Raw genomic sequence first — 26,251 nt, 5'->3', positions numbered from 1 at the left:
ACAGACAATTGAATTATTTCCGAGAACCGCGGCGGAACAAGCCAGCTACGGCGCGACCAATGCGAGATGGGATCTCTTCAAGAAAAGCAAATTGATCTCCATGGGCGAAAGTCCGTCGTCCAATTCATGTTCCGCCTAACAGCTGCAAGGCCGCCGCTGTGGTTGCGCTGCTGTTTTCAACTTGTGGCCTCCTCTTTGGGTCGCGAGAGGAGCAGTCGACGGACACAGGATCATTTAGCTATGAGGACAGGCTGCGGTGTCGGGCAGTGAGCGATGCGATTGTTGTCGAGTCAGTCCGCGTTGGAGAGTCACTGAGGGAGAGTCGGAAGCGGCGTTGGCTCCTCCCGCCATTTTTCTGCTGGTCACTTGACCACATCGTGGCTCAGCTAGTGAATAGTAACTATTATGACTACGGCCAGCCACGCTGCGGCTTTTGTTCTGTTTGCTTGCTCATTCTATGAATATTAAATATTACATGATGTCTTCAGTCAGGTAACCAGTAGCCAACTTTGTGTGGGTTATCTGTGCTGATGGTATATAAGGGTTAGGGTTGTTGGTGCCTCAGGCATCAATATGAATAGTAAGTGCCCCGGGGGGGCGCTGTATGATACATGCAATTCCCTACAGAAATCGCTCCTTCATCCACGCAGCGTATACCTTCTCAGACTCGCAGGTACCGGGCAATCTCAACAGCTTGTTCATCGCCATCTGTTCATGGCACTCTCCCTGAAATCTGTGAACCGTAGTGCGTGTTGGATTGGTTGCCTATACAGCTTATGAGTGCTTGCCAAAACATCATTGAAAAGGGTTAAATAAGGGTCACCTTGATTGTTTCGCATAGAATGGCTGTGTCATCTCGCAGAATCTCGTCCTCTCCATACAATAACAGCATTTCATCGACCTTCACATCCCCCCACCAGGCCGCTGGAGCTATCAGAGGTGTATTCCACGGATCAGGGGCACGGCCACCCAGAAAATTTCGTCCCCAATACGCGATGGCCGAGGGTGCAAGAACGTCCTTATCAGCATTGGCTTTCATTGCAGCAGCGGATACCTCCATGGTACACCAGGGCGAGATTACAGCTGCTGCGGCTAGCTGCTCGTTATTTTGTAGATGGAGAGGTGGAAGATCTGGGTTAGGATGCGAGAGATGCAGTAGCAGGCCAAGGAGAAGATTGCTGCCGGCAGAATTCCCAATAAGAGTAATGCTAGAAGGCGGGAAGTTCTCGGTGTTGAGGACGTGGTCTAGTAATGAAATAGCCTGACGGAGTTGAGTAGGATATGGATTCGCATGATCAGACGCGAGGCCTGCACAACACGTGAGTATATCTCTAATCCAGGATAATGGCGCTTGAGGAGGGTCGACGCACTATAAGCTAGAAGGTAGACAATCACGTCCTCTCCCCACCGAGGCTTTTTTTCAAGCCCATATAAGAGATGGAGGTGCTGCGGCAAGACGGGGGCGGCGTAACCTCCGCCATGAAAATACACGATAACTCTCTTTGCGTTTCGTTTTGCGTCTTCTGCCTCCTTTATTCTGCGGGAGCTGTTCCAGAATGGGATATAATCGCTACACGATTTCGCGGAAGATGACGATCCACCGAGCAAATGTGCAATGGTACCATCTGGAAGAGTCACTTTAGCATGGGGCAGGTTGAGACTTTGCGCAAATATTTGGCATGTCGTTGATGATGAAAAAAGGATTGACTGTTTTTCGACTGCTGTGAGACCGCACTGGAAGTCTATCAGACCCTGATACGCGATGTAGGAATGGAAGGATCTCTTTTTCTCCAGTAAACTGGCCACATGTGTTGATCTACTGCTTATGGAGTAGCAAACAGATTTGCATACGAGGCCGGCGACTACATATCATCGAGATACGCTGGCATTAGGCACGACGTTTGCATGAAATGGGATTGAAGCCAGTTCCGTTCATTCTGAGAGAATGCCCGGTTTGACTCACTCTCAGATCCTGGGAGTAAACATACATATTTTCCCGATTTTGGCGAGGAGCACGGCCCATCCCCACGGGGTCAGCGAGGGAGAAGAAGACGGCACTGGTGCTCCAGCCATTTGGTGTCACGAATAGAGTCTTCTGTGCAGTGGCAGACTGTACGGAGAGAGACGGTCGAAAAGTTCTGGAGCAGCAGCGGTAATTACAATACGGACTGCCCGCTAATATTTCGGCGACTTGCGCACCCCGTCCTGCCTGGGCTGTAAATACAGAATACGGTATGGTACTAACTGGACTGGGTACTAGACTGGCTTAGACTTGAGTTTTACTTTTGACATCCCACAGTTGAAACTTAACTAACAGTTCTAGTTAACACTAGCTAGAGCTTACGATACCACGGACTATAAGCACTAGGAATGTCTTGCGAATCTATCTTCTCTCATGGATGTCGGACCTTGGCTAGGTATAACTCTTCGCTGATATCAACTGCCGGGCGACAGAGCACAGAGCACAATTATTTCTGCGAAGCTGATAATTAACTGCATAGTCAACATTATTATCCATGTAATGCACTCACCTACACAACTATCATATGTTCCACAGGCTAGGTCTCGTATATTTTTGTGCGGGTCGTGCTCAGTCTGATGTCCCTGCGATTGGCTCGCTTCCCTGCTCAGGGACTCTTTTAAGATTTACTAGCAGGGGGCTTTTACATGCTGTCATACGTAAACCGCAAAGTCTCGACTGTGTCAAAGCCGTGAGGAGCTACGAGAGATAGATTGCCGCTAAGTTAGTTCTAGCTGCCACCCCCTGTTACCCGACTACCGCGCTTCCACGGATGCGACGATAGTAGCATTTTGCTATATATGCCTAAAACAAACTCGTGTGACACGATAACAGAAAAGAAAGAAAGAAAGGCAGGCTTCTGAACAAGGAACTATCATGGCGGTCGCTGCAGAGGAACAACCTTTTCAAATGCCCCCCCTCGTTATAGACGACTACAACTGGAAAACCTCCAAGACAGACGCTTCCGTTCGTGAACGTCGCGTCAATGGCGCTGAAGCTATTGTTGGAGATAAACAGCTTAATGCTGCGGGCTCCCTCGATCTCTACCTGATCTCGAGTGTCCGGTTTGCCAACGCTTCATTGACGCTGTCCCAATTGAAAGCCAAGCTTGAGCGCGTGCTCGTCAAGCTGCGGTTTGAGCATCCGGAAATTGGACAGACAGTCCTGTGGGAAGAAGATCATGTTCTTCCTTTGATCCAATACAAGCCACTCAAGAGCAGTGAAGATGCCCTTGCCTGGGCTCGGAAGCTTGTCCGTGTCCGGGCCAGTACACAGACTGGCTTTGACATCCGCACTGAAACTGAGGTTAAACGACACCAGGAGGGTGGAATCAACCCTGCCTTGCCCATAGATATTGATATTGTCGCCCCTGTCTCTGGACTGGATGCAGCTTTGGGATTGGTAGATGTGGAATTTGTCTTTCACTCAAATCATCTTTATGTCGATGGCATCAGCAAACGCATGCTGGTGAACGACATCTTCAGTTATCTAGGGGATGAAATCTCTGCTTCTTCGACTGGAGAACTACCTGTGTTTAAATGGGGAGAAGAGGTCCAGAATCTGGGTGCCCCTGTGTTGACTCTGTTGAAAGCTGGTATCCAATTATGTGGACCCAGCTTCGACGAAGCTACGAGGAAGCATCTTGAAAATGCCATCAAAGGAATGGTAAATTATCTCACTACATGCATATCTTCATTCATCAAACTAACATTGCAAAGCAAAATTATGGCCCCAACGCAAAGGAAGGCCACGGGCTTCCACGAACCATCTTCCACACTTTCACCAAAGAAGAAAGCGACGCTATTTACAAGGCCGTTAAGACCAAAGTCGGCCCCTCAGCCTCACCAGCTCACCTGGGCCATGCAGCCGTCTTTTTGTCTCTGCTCAAGAGTAGTCCGCCTTCTGATGACACCCCAGACACCCAAGTGTACGTGTCACAGTCTCCTGTGAACGGACGACGGTTTTTAGAAAACCCTCAAAAGCATGCAAAGACATATTATCCAGTGACTCAGAGCACCTGCCCTGTTCTGTACGGCAATATCAAACAGTACGAAATCGCCAATGCGTCCAAGGAAATGTGGGATGAGTACTTGCTCACAGCAACCAAAATCGCCAAAGAAACATATGATCAACGTCTTGCAAATCCTGCGGCGTTGCCTATATCAATTAATTTCCATAATCTGATTGGATTTTTGCAGGCTTCGTGAGTTGTGCCAGACTATTGAGTTTCGTCTACTGCTTGTACTAACATTTCATAAAAAAAAAAAAAAAAAAAAAAAAGGGGGACTCTGCCTCAAAGCTCTATGACTGCTCCAGTACGATCCCTCTTTTGATCTTTATGTTCTGCAAAACAGCTGCTAACGCGATATGATAGATGTTCACAAGTGATGGTGTCAATGAAACTTATATCCAGCGCGAAATCAACGATAAGGCAGGGAATATTGTGATTACAGTCAACACAGTGCGCTTCTTTTTGAGCCAGCATATGACATTCATGTAACCGTTTCTCTTTTCCGTTCTACTTTATATAGTCGACTTACCAATTCATTGCAGGTCTATCCGACTAGATAGCTGGAGAGGTCGTTCGGCGCTTTCGCTCAGCTACAATGATGGAACATATACTGACGAGGAGGCATCTGAGTTCCTGAAGGATACAGTCTCATTTATGCTACAGTTTACGCAGTGAAATGGGCTATATGTACATATAGGAGTAGCTTTTTTTTGGTAATTCATGTATAAATAGAGTAGTGCAATCATTTAAGACTGCGTAAGCTTCTTTGAACCTATCTTTTTAGACAGTCTTTCTTTTCCAAGGTTATATGCAAACACAGGTCAGAGAAGAAGATTAATTCACTTAGAAAGACGGCCGTTCCAGCTCCACGATCTCCGTGGTACGACCATACCTGATTCCACCCAACCGACTAATCGGACGCAACACCTCCAAATCAATAAGACTCTTGTCATCATTAATCGCATCTTCGCGTACCCAGAACCGCGTCCCTTCGACAATAGCCAGAACACCCGTCTTCTTGCCTGGCTCAACCGAGCTCTCAAACTCCTTCGCTTCAACTAGTCGACCCTCAATCGAGAAAATAGATTCCTGTACGCGCGGCGCTTTCACCGTCGTACTCGGCGCCTGATGCAAGCCGGCAATCTCAAATTCCGAAGTGCCATACGGTGCATTCACAGAGGTTGCATTGGCGGCTTCGACGAAATGTTCGGATATGAGGTTAATGACACACTCGTTTGTGTCAAGCAGGTTCCTCAACGTATCCTTTGCCTTGTCGATTGAACCGACAAAGCTTACAACGAACATTGGTGGGTCATGATTCACTAGCTGGAAATAACTAAACGGAGCAAGATTGACCGATGTGCCATCCTTGGACCTGGTGCTGACGAACGCAATCGGGCGAGGGACAATGCCGGATATGAGCAGCTTATAATTGCTGCTTGCAGACCTGCCAGGCTCATAGGGATCGATTGCAATGTGCTTTCTTTGTGTGTCTGGAGACGCGCCGCCGTTATTGGCGCCGTCGCCTAGTTTCCAGTTCGTGTTGGGCGGTTGAGAGTATTTTAGGGGCACATTGCGGTCGAATTGTGGCCGCGACGCTTGCTCTTCATTGAAATTTGCTTTGGAGGGGAAGTGGTGGCTAGTAGTAGTGGTTGTGCTGCGTTGTCTGAGACAATGCGAGGGTCTCCTCCTGCATGCGCATGGTTAGCTTAAGTTTGCCCCAGCCTCCCAGGGAGGTTGTGGTACTAACGATATTCCATTAAATGTGCCTCTAGGAAGTGTGGAAGAATTCCTTAACAAGAGGGCCATACTGACCTATACGCACACTATGGATTGATGTTCAGTGAGTTGAAATTCGAGGTTGAAGACGGCTTTATTGCCACTCACTTCTATGCGGGCATTAGTTAGCGCATTCATTATGGGTGGGGAACAAACAAATTCGTATACGCCGAGATCAATTCCGAATCCACTGTTTACCTAGGTACTGGTATGCAGATGCATATCGACTATCGACTTGAACTTTGGTAAGGAAGTGAGTTCCAAGGCCTTTGAAATTATGAGTCAGGGCGTCGTTACAAGTGTGGGACGGTAAACCCCAATGACTTGACCTTCCACGTTTCGATATAAAACAGAGGAGCCGGAGCAAGCCCATACAACTGACCATTTCCGAATTCATTCAAGCTTGATATCTTTGTAAGGTTATGTAAGTCGAACCAATCTGGGCTTTGTGATGGCATCTGATTCGACAATACGGCGCGGAAAGTCCTTATATTGAAATATAAGTTGTTGGAGCAGCGGTCTTTGGACCAGATCCAGACGCCGACTGAGAATTAAATTCGAAAAAAAGACCTGTGGCTTGACGAGCATTTATACCTCACGACTATCCAAGAAAGACGATGTGCGTGGACATAAAGAAGTTTGGGGGTTGACAGTTCCACGGAACACCACCGAACGGCCGAGATCCATTGGTCGATTTTCATGCAATCGATGCGTTCTTTCACTTGTCCATGTTACTTCCATGCGTTACTTAATTAGTTTAGTGACAGGTTAACTGTTTAGGTATGCGCTTGGTGTCATATTGATGTCATACACTGTGTCCGGGTATATATGATTCGGTATGCAGCCAGTTTCTCTCCAGACTACACACCTCAACAAGGACATCATCAAAACAAAAAGCAAGAAATAAGCCTATGACAATGCCATTCTCGTCGAGCTCCTACACCTCCTACAGCGCCACAACCTCAGCATCCCGAACGCAGAACGGCGAGACGCAAAGCTGGGGCCATCGCAGCGCCAACCAAGTTTTCCGCGATGAAGACAACTCGAGGCACGAACGTTCACTCTCGCAGAACTTAGGCGAAGATCCTGTGTATGAAGAGAGGCATTATGATTCCCAGGGCCGCCCGTTACTCGATGGTGGGAGCAGTCAGCAGCGACAAGATCGTATTGAGGATGTTACTGATCGGCAGTAAACCCTTCATTTTGTTACTGTGACGGACCTGATCAGTTGTGGAAATTATCATTCTTTTTATTTGTTTTATCGTTCATCACGCTTGTGTGAATGCTATGGTTATAAGAGACCTTGACTTGGAGGAAGTTGTACGATACCAGCTGCTTTGATGGGATTTTCCAGTTCTAACGGATTGAACGTCATCCATCATATTCGCCTCTCACTTGAACTGTATCCCTTGTCTTTGTAAAACTAGGGTCTATGCATCTTCTAACCCTGGTCTCGACAAGAGACGTGGTACAAATCAGAGATGACATGACGTCACGCTCCACTCCTTGACAATATCATCGTTCGCTGTTAGCGATTGCAAATTTAATCGTAGGTAAATATATTATTGATGATAATGTTTTTAAGAAGTAATACAAAACAATACGACGGGAAGGAAGAGAGACTAACTGACCTTCTCTATACACTCTAGTTCCCTTTCTTTTTGCCGTCGCATTTAAGGCTGTAACTTCTGAAACTTACATAGATTATGATAGCTCTTTCAAAAACTTTCCGAGGGATGACAAGATGTCTGAAGGCTTGGCCTGTCAGTAACAAATATCAACAGACTACCTAGATATAAAGAGTCTCTTGGTAATAGTTGTAGCATGAAATTGAGTTGCGGTGCATGATCTGTCGCCTCTTTGGTCATTCCACAGCGAGCATGTGATAGCTCTGACTATTTACTTTAGCCCTTTCTTTCGTTTCCTGTTTCTCCCTTGTCTCTGATATTCTTATGGAGTCATCTAGATGGTTAGCGGATGGCTTTTTGTCTCTTGATACGATAATAAACCAGTGTTGAGTTGTATTCAGAGTAGTTTACAGACCTTGAACAAAATGTGGATTAATTAATTGCATTTCGCTAATAAAGGAGAGAATAATGTAGTACTAAAGAACGGCTGAGAAGAAGTCACTGAATAGCTTGTAGAGACTTGTGTGTCTACAACAGAGACACTACGCTCAGGGCTAGTCAAATAGTTAGGTAACAAACACCAAAGCTAGATACCATATTCATTTCTTCTCAAGGCAAATTCATGATATATGTATGCGCCAGAACCAGGGCTAAATAACCTTAGTTTCGTTAGCGTCATGTCACCGTTTGATCTGTTCGGCTGGGTTATACTGTCCAGTTGACTTACTTGTCAACTGATTCTGTCAATTGCCCCTCTTAAGCCGTAATCTATTGGCTGTGAACCGTGAATTCTTGTGACACAAACTTAGCTATGGCACCATGTATACCGATGCCTTAGTAGGTTGATAAAGGATCCATATCCTTGAAAGTTTCCTTCAATTAAGGTATTATTGCCTTGCATATATTCCACGAAGTGGCCACGCTGCAATTTATATAATGCGGCATTTTTGCTATTGGTTCTCTCTTTATGGAAGAATCAAAGCAGAACAGTAGACTCAAGATCATCTCTTTATCCTGAGACTTATATAGTCCCGTCCGAACTGTGGAGCTTGTTCCCTAATACGGTATAGCTCCCGTATCTAGAAAGAAATAGGAAAGCGGTTAAAGATTTGACGACGACAGAGAAAGTCGAATAACTTCACAGAATGTCAACAAACTCTTTGCCTTTTTCTTTTGAAGCCCATACAGTGCCTGGACAAAAACCTCTTGATTACTATTTAGTTCAGACACAAGAACTATCATAACTTTGCTTAGCCGTATATTTAAGTATTCTGCCCACAGAAAACACGGGCGGTGTAGTTAGCGCGGAAGGGGCGTCCGCAGAGTCTAGACAGTGTGCCAAGCCACTACTGGATGTAACACATTATACTAAATAACAACTAGAAAGCGTCCGTTTTCAATTGTTCGTTATACCAGCTCCGGTGTAAAAGCTTAGCTGCCTTAGCAAGCTGAATCCAGAGTATATTCCCCGTACGTACTGGCGTATTCTGAGATCTTTGACACTAGCCATGTTGGGTTAAGGGTGTGCAAGCCCCACAGCGGGTAGGCATGGGGCATCTCGGGACTCAAATCTGTACCTACAAAAAATTACGGACACAGGGGCGAGTCAAGTCCTTTATAAGGCCATGAATGATAGCAAATAACTACCTAATTTCGGTCTTGTCGGCATGCTACTCTGTACAGCGCATGGGACTATGCGACGTGTACTAGGCAAAGGATCAAACCTTGTCAAGAAAATAAATATTTACTAAAAGCTTAGAGCTGTTTAGTGCTAGATAAGACTTTTTGCTACCGAGTTTATAGGCTCCCATGGCATTAATCTAAGGATCTAAGAAGATCTTTGGCCCCCAGTGCGCCTTAGAGTATGATATACTGAATAACTAGCATGCTTCTGTACGGTAATATCAAGCACGGCTCGTCAAACCGTAACAAAACGGCCAATCCTTCACATTAAGACATTTTTACTAAGCCCTGACATTACTTATTACTACACAAGACAAATTCTGTATCTACTTTAAGTTGCTGCCATTAATCCAAGGATGTACTGATCTAGTTATGTTTAGCCCCCATGCCCTTCGGCCCCTTCCTAGCGTTTGCCCTAGTATCAGGTAGCAGGGCTTTGTTATTTGCATATGCCAAGTCGACGCGAAACAGTCTGTATAGGGCGGGGTAAGCGAGATAAGAATGTTACGTGTCCGACAATGTAATTATAGATCATGAGGAATAGTGATCCTATTGAAGGTAGGCTCTTTTTGGTAAAGGTACCTAGGTAGTCGAAATAGACCGACATAATTCCCTGACGGGGGTGTTTGTCTTGGTTTGCACTGAATGAGTATAGGTATATAATATACTACTAGTTTAGATGGATGTTCCAACTTCTTAGCCCCGGATTTTCCTTCTTAAGAAATTGCCTCGGCTCGCTTTGTTAATTCTCAGGCAACAATGCACGCAAGCACATCCCGCAGGACACAAGGTGTATGGCTATCCAACGCCTGCGATCAATGCTACCGCCGCAAGCAAGCATGCACCAAAAGCAAACCTACGTGTGGACGCTGCCATATAGATGGCAGGCATTGCACTTACAGCCAAGGCCGAGGCTCAGGGCGTCCAAGGAAGTTATCCAGAAGTACCACCACTGAATCCACTCCAAGCGCACAGACAGAGAGTATGAACCCTTGCAACGAGTGTAAGTAACTGTATGACTTTTAAGAGGGGCCTCGAGAAGACTGAACGTATTTCGTATTAGCAATTGAACCGGATGTTAATGTCCCGAATGTCACAAGCTATCCATCGAGTCTTTCAAGTGCGCAAACCTACGATCAACGGTCCTCGCTGGCCAGACACGAACCGCTTCTCCCAGGATATCAGTCATTTTGGCCGGACTTAGATTTTTTAAAAATTCCAGGCTTGGGCGGAAAATCGACAACCACTTCGAACACAGAGGACGTTGATCAAGAAGCCCATGTGAGCCTCATGGATGGGACAGATGATGCAATTCGGAGTTTTAGCACTGTCTCAGCAATGGTCTCTCCATCTGTGCCTTTATACCTAGGGGAGGCTGAAACACGATCTGACAAACAACATCAATGTCGGTGCGTTGGGGAACTTCTGCACGTGATGCCTCGAGCATGGGCACTGTTCTTGCAACCACCCCCTAGAGTCGATCAGAGCGTAGCTTCCACCTCCCCTAAAAGTGGTTCGGAACAGATGCACTTGGTTGTCAATGCCTGTGAGCGCTTGATTATGTGCGATGAACCTCACAGTTCTTCAATCTATGCACTGCTTTTGCTCCTATCTTCCTTCCAGGGAATCGACGACTACCTCAACACGCTCACTTCGTCGGAGGCGGCAGAGCAGCTGGCTATTCATCGCAAGGGCATTCTACGTGCCATCATGGTGCTTTCAGCGCTGGACATTCCTGGGCAGTTTAACTCATGGGGCATAGCGGGAGCGCCTGAACAGATGGAATATTTACAGGGCTTTACAAAGCAGTTGTTACAAAGATTAAGAAATAGGTTAATGTTCTTTTCTTGATGTATAGCGTACGTAATCTAGGCATACCCATAGATAATAAAATCGTTCTATGCGTGTAACTCTTCCGCTCCCTCATTCTGCCAGCGATAATCACATTCAGGGAACTTGAGATGGAGCACGCTGTTATAATTCCACGGATCGATGTCCCATCTCAAGAAGTTGTCTGCGCAGTGGCTCGTGTGGTGGTAGCTGTACGTCCAATTGTCCATCGGCCGATTCATCATGACTGATCTCTGATACTTCCGCATAATGAATGCACAGTGTGCGACGTGCTGCCTCCAAGGTACTATTGCGTACTCCAGATCCCCACTCACTCCCTCCTCCCTAGTATATAAATCCGGTGGTGAGATCTCTGGCTGGGCAGTCATGCTCCGCGAAAAAGCCCAGCTAGGATCTGCATCCCACTCAGCTGCTAGCTGGTCATCGAAGCAGTCTGGCGGTACCCAGGCAAAGTTATGCACTTCAAACTTGCAACCGAGTGCGCGTGCCTCTGCTGGAGTGTTGCCGCAATGAATGATCCGGGGTCGATTTTGTGCTTGTATTTTGAATTTGATAGATGTAGCCCAGATGGAAATAATGCTGAGCGAAACAAGGGCGATTATGAGCAAGTAGATGGTTCGCGGTCTAGTAATCCAGTTTCGCCGTGAAGTTCGCAAGTCCTTCTCAATCAAAATCGGCGACGAGTCTCCATCTTGGAGGATTTCAATTGACGTGTTTGTGTCCGCGTGCAGCCGTTTGTACTGGACACTTGACTTGAAATAGGAGAGCATCGTCCAATTATCGGGAAGTAGAATAAAAGGACAGAACGTAATGAACAACCTTATACTATTATCAATTTGAAATATGAATTCCAACTTACGAAGACCAGAGTCTTCATCGATAACGGGAAGCAACAATACTGCGGCCATAACTGAAAGCACTTTTCCACTTTCCATGCACGTCATACAAGTCTAGATCCGCGGAGGCAGACTAGAAGACTAATGCCTCTCCGACGCCCGGCCCTTGACCAGAAACCTCCGCGGGAATTTCCTCGCAGCACTAAATGAATATCGATCCGTAATTAGGTAGATGGTACGACGTAATGCACTAGTCTGAATTGGTCTCATCAGTGACACAGTTTTCAACGGTTATTGTCAATTCATCAAAATGGTAATACCGCAAGCCCTAATATTTCCATATCGGGAATGGGCCGTTAACAGAACACCCCTATGTGAGTCTAGATATTACGATCCTCTCTTTACTCAGGACTTGCCTATGTCCTGCTGCCCATAGCGTTGGCTTCAACCACTGCAACGGGACAAGTGATGGTACATTTAAAGACATTGATTTCTATAGTTTAAGGGCCAAACCAGTACCATCAGCAACTACAGAACACACATTTAACTACCTAATTCCCTATTGTGTTGTGTCCAGTCATACGTAAATATTTGTTAAATTCCTCACCGGGGAAAGCACGATTTGTTGCCCACTTATGGATGTTGTCAAAGTTCCGGCACATCCTGGTGGCTCCGAATTTGGAGACCGGAACATCTCCTTCCTCGTCCCATTCCCATGAAACGGTGCTGAGGTCACCATAACACATGATGACTTGACGAAGTTGGTCAACACAGTGCTCTGAGTGATTACAAGGTATTAGCAAAATGCTCAACGGTGGTAGTCATATCAAATCTTTTGGAAAATAGAAGATATATACGAACCCAGGTGATTCCATATCATTTCTGCATTCTCCATAGACATTCCTTCTGTGCCGCCATATCTTTCTGGGTACATACTTTTGCGCATCATATTCTAAAGAAAATAGTAAGCAAATAGTATTGACATTGACATTCAGAGACAGATACGAACCAGACAATGTAGTTGATGAAAGACTCCAAGGCCAAGGACATACTGTCCATCTAACCCTGGGACCTCTATGGTCTCGTCCGGCAGCTTCGCAGCCAATGACTTGTTGACAGTCACAATTCCAATATCTATTCAGACAGTAGGTCAGCCACAGTATAAGGCATCTATATGGCGCGAAAATTTATTACTCTGGTAAAGATCATCCCAGGCCTTGTCAACAGTGTCGCTTGGAGGACCCTGCCATGGTGTACGGTCTTCATGAAAATTGCTTTTAAATACTTGTGGCTGCCACTCAAGTATCTCTGGGGCCTCATCTGCCGGAGCTACTATTCAATCAGTCACTTTCAAGTTGAAATTTTCTATCGAAGTCCACTACGAACAGGGAAAGTAGGGAACTGTTTTTATAACAAGACTTGCGTCTTCTTTCGCTGAATTTCGGAGTTAGTAACTCTAGAGTTTATGCTTCGAGGGCAGGTAATACTACTGACATTGTAAGGGACGAATAGTTGCAACCGGTAAGCCTTCACGAACTGAGCTTAGAAAAAGAAAACAAACACCGAATAGTAGGGTTGTAGATGCTAGTGAAGCAATCTTCCATCGTTGCAGAGACCTTCGAGCTGCTAACAGCCCAGAGATATCTTGCATCTGGGAGGAAGTAGTGCTACTGCTATCTCCGTCGAGATATTTATCAGACGGCGTCAATAGATGATAACTCATAGCTTCAATCATGGCTGAAGAAGCGATTCCATGAACTCTATGAGCATTACAACTGTGAACGGAGGTTGTATTACATTAATGAGCTCCTTGGGGTTTGAATGAATTATTAAGTGGGCACCCCTCTGTGTGTGTTTTCTGAGAGCATTGATCAATCTGTAAAAACTTCCGAATGCCGCGGAGGTTTCCCATCTGGGAATACCGGCACCAACTTAGGGCTAGTAACCTATAACCCTAAGTTCGGTTCAGTGATGGATTTTAGACAACAGCAGCCACGCTCTTGTAGCGAGAATCTAAGGAGCATTTGTGTAGTTAATATATTCAAAACTTTGCTTGAGCTGCTGGTTACAGTATCTGTGAGGGAAATGAATCATAAATCATTTTGGCAATCGACACTTCATGTTCCATGCGCGCCTGGCCTCACTCCCCCATTTCCAATGCGACTTTCTGTCTCATGTAATAGAAGCTGGGTGTCCGCTTGACGAAGCGACTCGGCCCAGGCTCTCCCTCGTTCATAACTTCGACAAGTATGGCTGACGAACCAACCGCTTGTTCCATGTGCATTGTCCACGGTGGCCCCTTCCAATGTCGAGTCCATATTGCAGAGTATTATCTGCCTGAGGTATTCAAAACAATGGTTTATATGTATAGAGCCGTGTCCTGTTTCAGGTTCCCGTTCTGTTCCATCTGGTCCAAATTGCACAAGGGCGTCAAAGTTGTCCATTACGGTATACTATAATTATGTTAAAATTTTATCGATCCGTTGAAAATATGGGACTTACATACCAAGCAATGTAACTGGTGTACCCAAGAAAGCAGATATACATCCTTGGCAGAGCTTGTAGTGAAGGAATGAAGTAAATATGGATGCTCCTCGGGTTTCTCGACATGTATCCAACCACTTCCCTCTAGACAAGGTGTACGGTTAACTTATTTGCACTATACAAGACCCAATGAGCACTTACTCGGAAGAAGGTTTCTCCATTTCTCACGTATTTCAAGCGATGCAGCTTCAGATGTAAAATTGACCGTATAGTCTGAGATATGATCAAGAAACACTTTTGCCTCGTACGGATCTATGACTAATCAGCTTTTCGAATCGATACCAAAGGAACAGCAACATACATTCGGGGACAAGGCCATCCAACTCTCCGCCAGGAACCATCTTGGGGACTTTGTTGGTAGCTAAAAGAGAGCCTAATAGCAAGACTATCACTACAGACTGAGTACCGGATAAGATGAGCCATCTCCAGCGAACAAATCCCCCACGAACGCGATTCCAGAAACTCTGCCTTTCATATTGACGGTCAAAGTTTGTCTTCTCATAAGGTCCAGGGAGGAGTTGGGCAGATTGGCTGTCTGTATCAGACAAGCCCTCCATGTCCAATTGTTGGCTCGACGGATCATGCATGGAAGAGGACGCCAAATTGTATGAGATAGATCTGATGCAGCTGTGTGCTCAACAGCATAACAAAAAAATTTTCTTACCTTTTGGACAAGGACATGATAGTCTGCAAGTGGCAGGAATCCCGGACAATGATTTTCACCGGCCGAATCACAGAAACATCCGATAATAGATTTGTCCGCGGCAACGACACAGGACATTGATACGGTCCGTGAGTTACAGAGCCATATCGGGCGGTTAAATAGACTAGTAATTCTGGTACTAGACTTGACTTCCAAGGTTGGGATGTGAGGACTAAATCTCTATATCTTCAGCCATTTCTGGACATTTTCAGATTCTATTGATAGCAGACCACTTGCAACGCTTGGCTTTCGTACAAGGAACTATCTCAAAATTCTTGTGAGAACGCACCTACCAGGCATCATGGTTTTCAGCAGAAACATCGCCAAGGCTCTTTTCATTGCCACCCTAGCCTACCAGGCTATTGCATCGCCAGGTAGGTATATTAAGACTTGCCGGGCGTGGTGGACATTTCCAACTATTTGAACCAAAATTACAAATTCTGACGTTTCATTTGTAGTACCGGTTTCCAGGCGCGGTGGTGACGCTGCCTTGTGCAGTGACTCGTCAAACTCTGCTTTGTGCGACTCATTCGACTACAAGCGTGAGGAGGACATTATTTCCAAGCGCGGTGGTGACGCTGCTCTCTGCAGTGACTCGTCCAACTCTGCCTTGTGCGATTCATTCGACTACAAGCGCGAGGAGGCCACTGTCGCTAAGCGTGGTGGTGACGCCGCCTTGTGCAGTGACTCGTCCAACTCTGCTTTGTGCGACTCCTTTGACTACAAGCGTAGTGAGGAGGTGTCTATGGCCAAGCGTGGTGAGGACTCTGCTCTGTGCACTGACTCTTCCAATTCCGCTTTGTGTGACTCGTTCGACTACTAAGTGTAGTAATCGACGATGCTTTTGGAAGAGGAGAATCGGGACAGTGCTGCTTTGGCAATATATCTAGACGTCTGTCCCTTAGCGAAGGGCATCTTTTTGAAAAGAAATCCTGTTATCCTGAACTTACTGGTAGATAATCTACGAACTGGAATGAATGAATTTCTATGATTTATAACCTTGGGCCTCATCCATGAGTATCGGTGTGCTTTCTATGTATATCAATCATAGTTGAGCTGCATAAACGTTGAACTACGAGCTTTTTCTGCCAGACGACAAGGAAAGTTGCACTTTATATTCTCATTTCCTACTATTACACAAATAGGTTCTCAATTTGTCTTCCCCGTACATAAAAACACCATGCTGTGCAGTATAGTATGGGCATAGCCTGTACGGCAGATAATACAACACTTAAAGTGTAATATTGTCGATAAATAATTACTTCTTAGGGTCTATCTAGGCTTATTTTTCAAAACTTCATTGGATTCGAAGATTATATGCTATTCTAAGAGAAGAAAGTATCCTGTATTTCCAAATCAGAGCAACAATAATCCTTCTTCTCTCCAGCGAAACCAGTTCAAACGTGTCGTGCTGGTCAAATCCTAGTTATTCAAGTGGATACAGCTCACAAATTTCATCGTCGATACTATCGGTTTGACATTGATTTTCCCCAACATGTAATCTGTACAGTGCATTGTATGCGCTTCCGTACCACTTTGATAATCAACGAGGCCGTGGGAGTGTGCAGCCTCAGACAACTTCCTCCATGTATAGAGGCAGTGGCGATCGTGGTGGGTTTCTGCTGGAAAAACTGCCGTTATGTTTCCAAGTCTCAACACGTCCATAGGAATTTCCTGGGTATGCTCCTGGTCGTAGTACCATCTACTGTTCGGTAGAGAAAGAAACTCTTCTGTGAGTCTCGCAGAATAGCACTCTGGAGGTGTCCAACCATTCGCCATCACATCGAAAATACAATTTCGAGCCCGCGCTTCCTCAACGCTGCTGCCGCAGTGTGGAAGCTCCTCCTCTTGGACGATGCTTGGTTGTGCTATTATTGGGCGACATTCAAAGCTCTGGAAGAAAAGTTCGGTGGCAACGACGCTGATGGAGACTAGGAGAATGGCTAGACAGGAAATAATGATGCCTCGAAATCTTGGGCTCGATCTGCTCGGTTCTTGGCCTGCAGGGCTCGATTCAAGCTCGGATTCTTCGTCTGGGACGTTGGTATAACCCAGCCACTGCAGCTTTTGTCGAAGTATGGTAGTCATGCCAAACACCATTGGATATTTGGTTTGCACAAGAGTTCGAGGTATCTCCGTAGGGTGGTTTGAACCGGTATACTGTGCCAGTGTTGATTTGATTTGATGTGACTATCTACTAACTACGTCTAGTTCAAAAACCAATAAAATTTATTGCTAGAGTTATTCGGACATTTCTCGTGTCCAAGGAAATTCTTTAATATTGTGGAGATTTCTATGCCCGCGGGCATATTTTGTAATCCTCCGAAAAGGGAAAATCGGTAACGGCAGCTTACAGCTACATGTGCAAAATCCACACCAGAATCCTAGTTAACACATGATGTAACAATTGTAAGCGGACTTTTCTTCAAGTACTCGTCCCCGCCAACCAGGCCCGCGAAGATTCAACTGCTTGAGACAACCAGTTGAGTCCGCGGATATTCTCAGGTTGCTCCCGCCATACATTAACGGTCCAAAATAGCATCTGCTGTAAATGCAAACGATTTCCCAAGTCTCATTTCAGCCAAATAGCAGCGCTAATCCACGTACACCTGACCATACAAATATGACGACGAGCGAAAGCGATACGAATTCCGATCTGTCTGAGACCAATCGCCCGCTGTTGGACGAATTCCCGGAAAAGGGAGGCGATGGTATTAACCCACGCCGTCCTTACAGCAGACAGACCCTCTGGACCAGAATAGGAGCTATCGTGAAGTGGCCGCTATTGATAAGCTGCTACACTGTTTTAATCCTTGTGCTCCAACATGTTTTCTATCTCAGGCCCACAAGTGTCCCTATAACAACCGGCAGGGATGTTAATGGCATCGTGCCTGAATGTTAAATGCCTCGAAACCCCTTGAGTTCTGTTACGCAGGCTAACCCTCCCACTACTAGATACTGAAATGAGAACGTTTCGACACGAAGAAGCCGACTTGTACAACGTGAATCATACGTCTGAGGCCGCATCGATAGAGGTCCGTGAAAGATGGAGACTACTTTTTCCAGGTACTGGGTTCTTACCTGAGATTGTTGTGAATAACTATATCCTAACTCGTATTCAGTCGGAAATGGACAGGTTACTGTTGAACATCCGGAAGACGGTCCATATTTACTTAATCCATTGATCTCGAAGTCGGGAAAAGCCGGTTACTTTCTCAGTTGGGTACATCAACTACACTGTCTCGTAAGTGATCTGCTATATTCTCCACAGCAAAATTGTCGATAAGTAACTGATGGAACCTCTAGTATATCATTATGGACGCATATGACGAGGTAGTTCAGTTTGGCACTGATGGAAATGAGGCTTATGAGCACCAAGCGCATTGCTTCGAATACCTTCGACAAACAATTCTCTGCAATATGGACTCTACACTAGAGGGAACCGTAGAAGAAGGTGGGAGTGGCAAGCAATTTTTTGGAATGGGTGACACACGCGTGTGCCGAAGTTATCAACATGGCAAAGCGTGGGCTGAAAAGTGGCGCCAAAATGATGACTTGACGCTCGGCTTTGATGAGAGAGACCATCGCATTGGCAATGGAGGAGCTCGACCTGGTATTCAGTGAGGGCAGTGGGTTAGAACGCCGAAGTACTGGCTATCTACATATAATCCTGATAATCACCTAACAACGGGTTGAAACGCTGTATCAGCTGATACATGTATTAGAAGTACTAGTTATATATATGATCTGCATATCTGACTAAAGAGAATGTTCAAGGGGCCATTTAAGGCCATATCTATGCTTCTCCAAGGAGTCAACTAGGCGCGCGTCTGATATTGATAGCGCCTTCAAATGGTTTGAAGCTTACTGTTTGCGGCAACATAAATGTCGTCTTCACCCGTGGAATTGCCGTAAATCCATCCAAAAACTCTCCCGGCCATGAAACATGTTCATGTGTGTGCTGCATTGGGGAGTTGAAATGAACCTAAAAGTTGGCGGGGCTATTTATGTCATGGCGACACTATACCAAAGTAGTACTAGGCTCTATTACCCGCCCCGCTAGAGCCGCACTAAACACTCATAGTTGGTGGGTGGGTCTGAGATAATTCAAACCCAACCCTAACTGGAGCCAACGACGGACTCGGAACGCTGTATAGGCTAGTATTAGAAATACTATATAATCTGCATATCTAACTAAAAGAATGTTCAAGGGGCCAACTAGGTCACGTATTCTGAGGCATTTATTACACCAATTAGCTGAGATTCTGAGCCAGCGGTGGATTGCGGGCTGTCATCACCGCTAGCCGGCCATGCAAATTTGGAGGTGACGGAAGAGTTTCGCGAGGACGAAACGAGTACGTGGCCATAGCATACTAAAAACGAAGCATCCTAGCTTTTTTGGAAATGGTAGCATTCAGCTGTGTTTCTACGTTTCCATCTTTCATTACTAGTCACCTAAACTCCCAGAGACCGATTCATGCCAAGCTTAGGATGATATCAATTATGGCTTCTAAAAATGAAATAAGTTGACAATTTAGAATCTCGAAATATCACTCCCAAACATCCGATTAACGATCCACCGAAACAAAATCCTGCACCGATTGCGCCAGCTAATACTCATGCTCAAATACGCCACCTTCCAAACCAACCAAGCCGTTCGCCCCGTCAATCCCTCCGGCAAATACGGATTCCGGCGTCTATCACCATTGCCCCCATGCTCCTTCTTCTTCTCATGCGGGATTTGCATGAGCGCATTCGAACTACCAATATAGGCGAGCGTGCCCATGTTCCGGAAAGAGAAACTGGGGACTTGGTCGATATCGCCACGATTGAAACGATCAGCAAGCCATTTCGCTTCTTGTGATGTTGCCTGTGCTGTAGCCGGAGGAGCCCCTGTTTCTGGCATGGCGTTATCACCAATCGCAAACACGTCTTGTAAAACTGCCACTCGCCCGTTTTCATGCTCCAATTGGACGCGGAAATGACCGTCAACTAGGAGGGCGCCGACTTTGGATGCTTTTTTGATATGCCATCCTTTGCTATCAGGCCCTTCTCTGCCTTTTACCTTCGATTGTCCGCCGTTTATCAGTTTTGCAGACCCCTCGGGGAATTCGTCAATCTCGTTTAGAGAGTATTTGACAAACTTGTTCATTGTGTTTCCAGTCGCCCACACACAGATCCCCACGCCAACGTCGCCTTGCTCCTTTGTGTTCAGCGTGAGACAGCCCTTGGGATCCATCTCATGCGGGCCTTCGGTATTAGGTAGACCCCATCTTAATCCCTGGATATGATGTGACGTCCGAATATCAATGCCTTCCTTGGACATTGTCTCAATAGCATATTGTGACAACGACTTATCAAACATACTCAACACCGTGGGTGCGACATCGTACAACGTAATTTTCGCCTTGTCCTTCAAGGCCGGGTACAGCTGCAGCATATTACTATTCACAAAATCACGAAGAGTAGCTGCCAGTTCTGTGCCCGTGGGACCGGCTCCCACAATCGCAAAATGCAGGAGATGGCGCTGCATTTCTTCCGTGGTAGTCGGCAGAGCCGCCAATTCAAAGCACTCCCTAACCCGCCGCTTGACTCGTCGCGAATCACCAATATCTTTGAAAAACATGGCATTCTCTCGCACGCCCGGTGTTGCAAAAGTCTGACTCACGCACCCAACGGCAATCACCAATTTGTCGTATGGGATTTCGAAAAGCTGCCCTTGTTCCCAGCTGCGTAGATGCTCCTTGCCGCGCATCGCGCCTGTTTCGGGCCCTTCTTCGTGCGTGCGTTCGGTCTCTTCGACACGGGGAGACTCGGTGACGCCGGATTTCACAATGCTGGCTTCACACAAGACGGTCTTTTTCTTGAAATTGACGCTCCTTGCAGCGGCTTGGATGAAATCCACTCTACTCTTGATGTCGCGCATGGGCTCGACGATAGATGAGAAATCCAAGTTCCCTGCCGCCGTGTCCGTCAGCAATGGCGTGAACACGAAATATGACCGGGGCGATATCACTGTGCAGTCGTGTTGCTTGGGTGAGATTTTGCGTGAGAAGATGTATCCGCCCCAGCCGGACCCGAGGACGAGGACGGTTTCCTTCTTCGAAGAATCTTTTCCGGGGTAGAGGTGAGCCTGAGAGAACGATGATACTGTGGGTGTGATACTATTGCTACTAGCAGTGGTTGTAGTACTAGGCGTAGTTGCTTGATTGGAGTTAGGGTTATTGGTGGTTGAGAATGGACGAATCGCCCTATGCCTGCCAACAACAACATCATTGCCGCGTCCAGCTCTGTACGTGGAGCATTTCCTCGACGATTGAGTAGTAATAATTACATTACCAAAAAACGCAGACGGCGAGAATGAAGCGCACTCTCTCCTGCTGTATCGGAGGGGCGACACACGGATGATCGTGGCCTTCATTTAGCAATGTAAAAGTATTCAAGTTATTTTTCTATGAAGAACGATTCATACAGGTATCATCCAAAAAAATAAAATCTTCTACCTGGGTGGAGGAGATTTTATACAACTATACCCACCTCACAATGATATCATTCACATGTACCACTTTCGGTTGTGTACACCACCCACCCATGGATTTAACCAATGAATCCGGCAAGGTCAATTTTCCACCCTCTTTTAAGTAAACATAGATACAGAAATCGCATACAGAAAGAACAATTTACTATCATGTGAACGAATATGAGTGTAGGTACGTATCCGATATGATCCACCGTGTCCGGTATACTCCGTTGGGAATAGATACTCCGATTCTATCCGAAGCTGCCTGGAGCTTTTCGGATGACTCAAGTCTGGAGAATGAAAAGGGAAAAAAAAATTATTATCAGGTCTGGTGTTCCGGGTCTCATCTCATTTCACATGCACGATAATCATAAATCATGAATCCTTTATAGCAGGTACCTAAACTCCGATTCAACCTGACTGCCGTAAGGGTACCTAGCAGGTAGGCACCGGACTGTGGAAGTATACAACTCATAACCAACCGATTACGCATTGCAAATAGTTTGCAGAAAGAGAAATAATAGTACTCCGTACTGATAATAATATCGTACCCGTCTAGGCCCATCCATCAATCAAGATGGATCGCCGGTGAAGGCCGCCTTATAGCGTACACACTAACAGCAGTAATGGTTAACATGATGCCGGTGGCCACAAAAGGCAAACCCAGTAGCAAACCGCCGACTCGCATGCCCAATTCGAAACTTCCGGCTAGAAGCGGCTCGTTGGCTAGCTTGCCAATTGCCTCGCCGATTGTCATGGCTGTATAGAGCAGTCCAATATGACCCGGTTCGATGTAGGGGGTTGCTAGACTGAGTACGGCTGGAACAAAGCCGTGGCCAAGCGCAAAGATAGTGAGGCCTGATAAATATTCGCTTTAGTAAAAGACCTTTTGCTGTAGATAAGGAACGGGTACGTACCGGTGACCATGATGGGCAAAACAGGGGCTAATCCAATAACGAAGGCTCCAACGGCTAGACATAAGATACTCGCGCGAGAAATCCAAATGTCTTTTCGACCCGCATTAAAGCCGTGACGTAGAAGCACAGTGCTTACACCGGGGAGTATCGTGCTCAAGAGGACCAGGTTAACAACATTGCGGTATGTCAGCCAAAAGCTCGCCTAGAGTGCGATATCATGTTAGCTCTGCACTTATTTTCTCCCGCAGAGACAATAAATCTTACTTGGGAAAGTCGCCATCCGTAGCGCCTTGAAACATAATTTATAAAGAAATCTGCAGACTGATCATATAACTGACCAACAGAAAGAAGGGGTACTAGAAGAAGCACCTGACGCGAGGCAATGAGAAACCTGAGCGTGCGAAGACTCGACATGACTTTTCTCACGTGCCACCAGTAGGTATTCTTCTGGGCGTCAGCATATATTACCGGATCATCTTCTTCCTCTGGTTCTTCCTCCAGCTGCGTGCGTTGGCCCTGGGTAGATGGCGGCAATGTCGGCTTCACAAGGGTTTCAGGAAGGACAAGCAAAGTTGTAAGCACAGACATGACGAATGCAATCAATCCAAAGCGGGCCGGCCACCAAGGCTGAATGCTAGCTAATGCTCCACTAGCTGGTGATAATACCATATCTATAAGGAGGGCAACTCCATAGAGACGGAAGAATTTTGAGGCCCTGTCTAGTGTTAGCTACCTGGGCTTTCGTGTCTAAAAGCTGCCACTAAGTAAACTCACCTTTTCTCCTCTGGTGTTATATCAGCTACCACAACGAAAATTATGGCGCGAGCGACGAGGGTGCCGCCTCCAAATAGTAAAAAAACAACGGAAATCCAAGTTAAGCGGGTTGAGAAGACCGTTGGCCAAAACACTGCGAATATCATGAGCATATCCCCTGTAGCACGCTGTGGCCGAAGAAGTGGTGATATTAAACATACAAACTACTTGACTCCAAATGGCAGCCAATGTGATGCCAATAAGCGAAAGTAAAAGCACAGGACGACGGCCGAACCGGTCTGCAGCCATGCCATAAAACGCGCCGAAGAGGATACCTAAGCCACAGCATGTATCAATCACGGTGAAAACCGGCTATGAGGATGACGCATGGTTTCTCACCTGGCGCGGTATCAAGCAGCTGTTGCCATTTCATGAGAGTCGTCAACTCGTCTTGCACAGAGTCCACCCTGCAATCCCGCCCTAGCGACCATCCCGGGCCGTAATACGACATGCAGCTAGACAGCTCTTTCAGTTGCAGCAGGGGCGGCTGCAGGACTACATTGCCAGCATGAAGAAGAGCGAATATAGTGAAGCATAGTCTCCAGATATGTGTGACCCGGGCTTGCGCAGCCTTTTCGGCCAGCTTGGCAGCGTTATGGTCGTCGGGACGGTCATCGCCGGGATCGTTCGAGGGGAGCGGCGTCTGCTGGCCCGAGACAGGCGTGGCGGCGGGCGACCTAACCTTTGGTGTAGACGGGGAGTCTCTCGGCGAGACCGATGCTGAAGAGCCTGCCATGTCGAAGAGCTAGCTGGCCATGCGTTAGACAGGAAGCTGAAGTGCGTAGTTATTGATCGTAGTTATCGATAAGAACGACGAGGATCATGGATGGAGGCGGAACTGCTAGTCCGCATCCGGACTAGGCGTAGCGCCTCCCCGGTCGTTCGTAGCAAGAAGAAATACGCAGCAAATATTCACATAGCCACCGACCCTTGTCTGAAGCAAAACTGCTCCGTAGTTCTCCGGCATTGCTCAGTGGAATGATTATAGAGAACGACATCGCGTAGTAGGCTTGTTTGTTGCACCGCCACATTCGCTCGGCTTTCGGCCCTAACGCGCCACAGACTAACCGCATACAGTACCAAAGTCCATGTCTGCCTGCGTAAAGCCGACGGACGCGCGTCTACAGCCTTTTATTTGGACGGTCAGTGTGCCTGATTCTATGCTCTAGAAGTGTCGAAAGCCTTCTCTTCCAATCGCGTAAGCAGTTGCTCTTGAGTGGCGGTTTTGCCACTGTAAACAGTCAGCCGTCGCTGCTGCCTGATAGTCCAACTCGGCATTAGCACTATAAGAATAAGCAATTTTCCAACTAGACATACGTCTTCTCTTGTTTTAAAGACACGGTTATTCCTTTGACTATACATTCAATATCAACATATTAACAGCAAACATGTCAGTGTATATCATGACTGGCCATCCACCTGGACCACCTCCCCATGAGGTGATGGCCCACATGCTGAATCACCCCGAGCAGCCTCCTGCCTCTACACCAGGCTCAGAGGACGAGCCAAGCGATGATAGTGACGACAACAGAGAGGTGCCCCAATTTGGCTATCGACGTGGTGGTCCTCATCCTCATCACCGCGGCGGCCGGGGTCACCGAGGCTTTGGTGCTGGTCCCCATGGTTATCATGGTCCTCATGGCCCTCACGGCTTTGAACGTGGCCCTAGGTTCCATCATCCATTCGAACATTTCGGTCATCATGGGGGACGTGGAGGCATGTTTGGGCCCCGAGAAGGCCCACACAGTCCACATAGTCATCCTCACCATGGTTTTCATGGTCACCACCGCGGTGGACGTGGAATGCATCATCGCCCACCATTCTGGCCAACCGGTCCCCTCGGTTTTGACTTTCTGCAACGATTCGCTTCTGAGATGGGCAATGGCTTTGAAGACCTCTTCACAACAGATCGTGATGCTCGCGACGTGAATGACAGCCAGATTGACTTTGTCCCTCGTGCTGACGTTTTCGATACGGCTACCGATTATGTCGTTCATGTATCTCTTCCCGGCGCTCAGAAGTCCGATGTCAGCATCGACTACAATGCACAAGAATCCACTCTTCGCCTCGCAGGCGTGATTCATCGACCAGAATTCAACGAAGAACTGCACGAGGCCATGATCCTCGACGAACGCCGTCGTGAAGTGGGGGTGTTTGAACGCAGTATCAAGCTAGACACCCGTGACCGCCAGTCAGTGAACGTTGACCAGGAGAATATTTCAGCCAAACTAGCTAACGGGGTGCTTATTGTGCGTTTGCCTAAGGGTCAGCCACAGGCCCAGGGAGGCAACAAAAAGATTATTATCAATGAGGATGCTGACGCAGCTCCTCTCGAAGAGAAAAGGGACGTGGAAAGCACGACACAAAATGAAAAACATGCATCGGTGGCTGAGGTCGAGGACGAATTGGATTCGATGCATGTCGACAGTGAGACCGAGGCAGGCGACTTGCTCCAGGAAGTAGACGAGAAAATCTACACCCCGTCTCACGCATCGGAAGAAGAAGATGAGGATGAGGATGCAGGAGAATACGTCAAGGTTGATGCCAAGTGATGGACATGGCTGGATACACGAATATATGGGACTGGTAATTCGAAGGTTTGTTAATGGAGTTTTTGGAGTGGATTCGTCTCGATTCATGATGATTGCTTTTGGAAACGCAGAACAGTCAAACAATTTAGGGTAGTAAGGTAGCGTTAATACAATACTGTTGCTACTGGATCTTCGAAACAGCCTTCAAGTAAGATATGTAACCCTTTATCTAGCATAGGACTGGTCACTGTGAATGTGTCTGGTTAGGGCTCCAAGATCCCATGACACTGGTCACATGATGTGGAATATCACAGCATATGCTGCTAGACGTCATGCTTGGAAGTAGCTTTAGAGGGACCCCTGGAAGTTGCCTTTGTAAGATTACTTTCTTTTCTTGGTACAGCTTTGTCTGATT

General features: G+C 46.7%; 10 protein-coding genes across 10 annotated transcripts, besides 2 other annotated features; 5 read left to right on the top strand and 5 right to left on the bottom strand.

The window, feature by feature from the left end:
- Positions 1–621: 621 nt before the first annotated feature.
- On the bottom strand, positions 622–2,073 carry UA08_01100 (hypothetical protein; the record flags this gene model as incomplete). The annotated part of the gene is made up of 4 exons (XM_020259851.1): positions 622–765; positions 824–1,308; positions 1,371–1,862; positions 1,989–2,073. 4 exons carry the CDS (start codon positions 2,071–2,073, stop codon positions 622–624), a joined length of 1,206 nt encoding a protein of 401 aa, XP_020124138.1.
- Positions 2,074–2,896: 823 nt separating this feature from the next.
- UA08_01099 (hypothetical protein) lies at positions 2,897–4,706 on the top strand (the record flags this gene model as incomplete). Its single annotated transcript, XM_020259848.1, has 5 exons — positions 2,897–3,685; positions 3,739–4,223; positions 4,302–4,335; positions 4,395–4,516; positions 4,574–4,706. The coding sequence occupies 5 exons, from the start codon at positions 2,897–2,899 to the stop codon at positions 4,704–4,706; spliced, it is 1,563 nt and encodes a 520-aa protein (XP_020123940.1).
- A 168-nt stretch (positions 4,707–4,874) lies between these two features.
- Positions 4,875–5,948, bottom strand: UA08_01098 (hypothetical protein; the record flags this gene model as incomplete). The annotated part of the gene is made up of 3 exons (XM_020259847.1): positions 4,875–5,670; positions 5,847–5,857; positions 5,919–5,948. The coding sequence occupies 3 exons, from the start codon at positions 5,946–5,948 to the stop codon at positions 4,875–4,877; spliced, it is 837 nt and encodes a 278-aa protein (XP_020123941.1).
- Positions 5,949–6,727: 779 nt separating this feature from the next.
- UA08_01097 (hypothetical protein) lies at positions 6,728–7,003 on the top strand (the record flags this gene model as incomplete). Its single annotated transcript, XM_020259846.1, has 1 exon — positions 6,728–7,003. One exon carries the CDS (start codon positions 6,728–6,730, stop codon positions 7,001–7,003), a length of 276 nt encoding a protein of 91 aa, XP_020123944.1.
- Positions 7,004–11,019: 4,016 nt separating this feature from the next.
- UA08_01096 (hypothetical protein) lies at positions 11,020–11,880 on the bottom strand (the record flags this gene model as incomplete). Its single annotated transcript, XM_020259845.1, has 1 exon — positions 11,020–11,880. One exon carries the CDS (start codon positions 11,878–11,880, stop codon positions 11,020–11,022), a length of 861 nt encoding a protein of 286 aa, XP_020123945.1.
- A 479-nt stretch (positions 11,881–12,359) lies between these two features.
- On the bottom strand, positions 12,360–14,939 carry UA08_01095 (hypothetical protein; the record flags this gene model as incomplete). The annotated part of the gene is made up of 9 exons (XM_020259844.1): positions 12,360–12,586; positions 12,670–12,760; positions 12,818–12,942; positions 13,003–13,137; positions 13,303–13,583; positions 14,071–14,261; positions 14,315–14,436; positions 14,494–14,604; positions 14,654–14,939. 9 exons carry the CDS (start codon positions 14,937–14,939, stop codon positions 12,360–12,362), a joined length of 1,569 nt encoding a protein of 522 aa, XP_020123942.1.
- Positions 14,940–15,356: 417 nt separating this feature from the next.
- On the top strand, positions 15,357–15,878 carry UA08_01094 (hypothetical protein; the record flags this gene model as incomplete). The annotated part of the gene is made up of 2 exons (XM_020259843.1): positions 15,357–15,429; positions 15,514–15,878. 2 exons carry the CDS (start codon positions 15,357–15,359, stop codon positions 15,876–15,878), a joined length of 438 nt encoding a protein of 145 aa, XP_020123943.1.
- A 1,800-nt stretch (positions 15,879–17,678) lies between these two features.
- On the top strand, positions 17,679–18,679 carry UA08_01093 (hypothetical protein; the record flags this gene model as incomplete). The annotated part of the gene is made up of 4 exons (XM_020259842.1): positions 17,679–17,952; positions 18,011–18,121; positions 18,178–18,299; positions 18,362–18,679. 4 exons carry the CDS (start codon positions 17,679–17,681, stop codon positions 18,677–18,679), a joined length of 825 nt encoding a protein of 274 aa, XP_020123948.1.
- A 57-nt stretch (positions 18,680–18,736) lies between these two features.
- Positions 18,737–18,890: a repeat region (Identified by RepeatMasker using a combination of RepBase library and repeat library created with RepeatScout).
- A 294-nt stretch (positions 18,891–19,184) lies between these two features.
- Positions 19,185–19,269: a repeat region (Identified by RepeatMasker using a combination of RepBase library and repeat library created with RepeatScout).
- Positions 19,270–19,589: 320 nt separating this feature from the next.
- UA08_01092 (hypothetical protein) lies at positions 19,590–24,041 on the bottom strand (the record flags this gene model as incomplete). The annotated part of the gene is made up of 8 exons (XM_020259841.1): positions 19,590–21,363; positions 21,458–21,470; positions 22,191–22,433; positions 22,493–22,694; positions 22,757–23,207; positions 23,267–23,399; positions 23,467–23,580; positions 23,645–24,041. 8 exons carry the CDS (start codon positions 24,039–24,041, stop codon positions 19,590–19,592), a joined length of 3,327 nt encoding a protein of 1,108 aa, XP_020123949.1.
- A 652-nt stretch (positions 24,042–24,693) lies between these two features.
- On the top strand, positions 24,694–25,857 carry UA08_01091 (hypothetical protein; the record flags this gene model as incomplete). Its single annotated transcript, XM_020259840.1, has 1 exon — positions 24,694–25,857. The coding sequence occupies one exon, from the start codon at positions 24,694–24,696 to the stop codon at positions 25,855–25,857; it is 1,164 nt and encodes a 387-aa protein (XP_020123946.1).
- Between the last annotated feature and the right edge of the window lie 394 nt (positions 25,858–26,251).

This window comes from Talaromyces atroroseus (genome assembly GCF_001907595.1).
Source record: "Talaromyces atroroseus strain IBT 11181 chromosome Unknown scaffold_0, whole genome shotgun sequence".
NCBI classification, from domain to species: domain Eukaryota; kingdom Fungi; phylum Ascomycota; class Eurotiomycetes; order Eurotiales; family Trichocomaceae; genus Talaromyces; species Talaromyces atroroseus.
The sequence above is the reverse complement of the archived record's forward strand: the minus strand, read 5'-3'. Positions and strand labels throughout refer to the sequence as shown.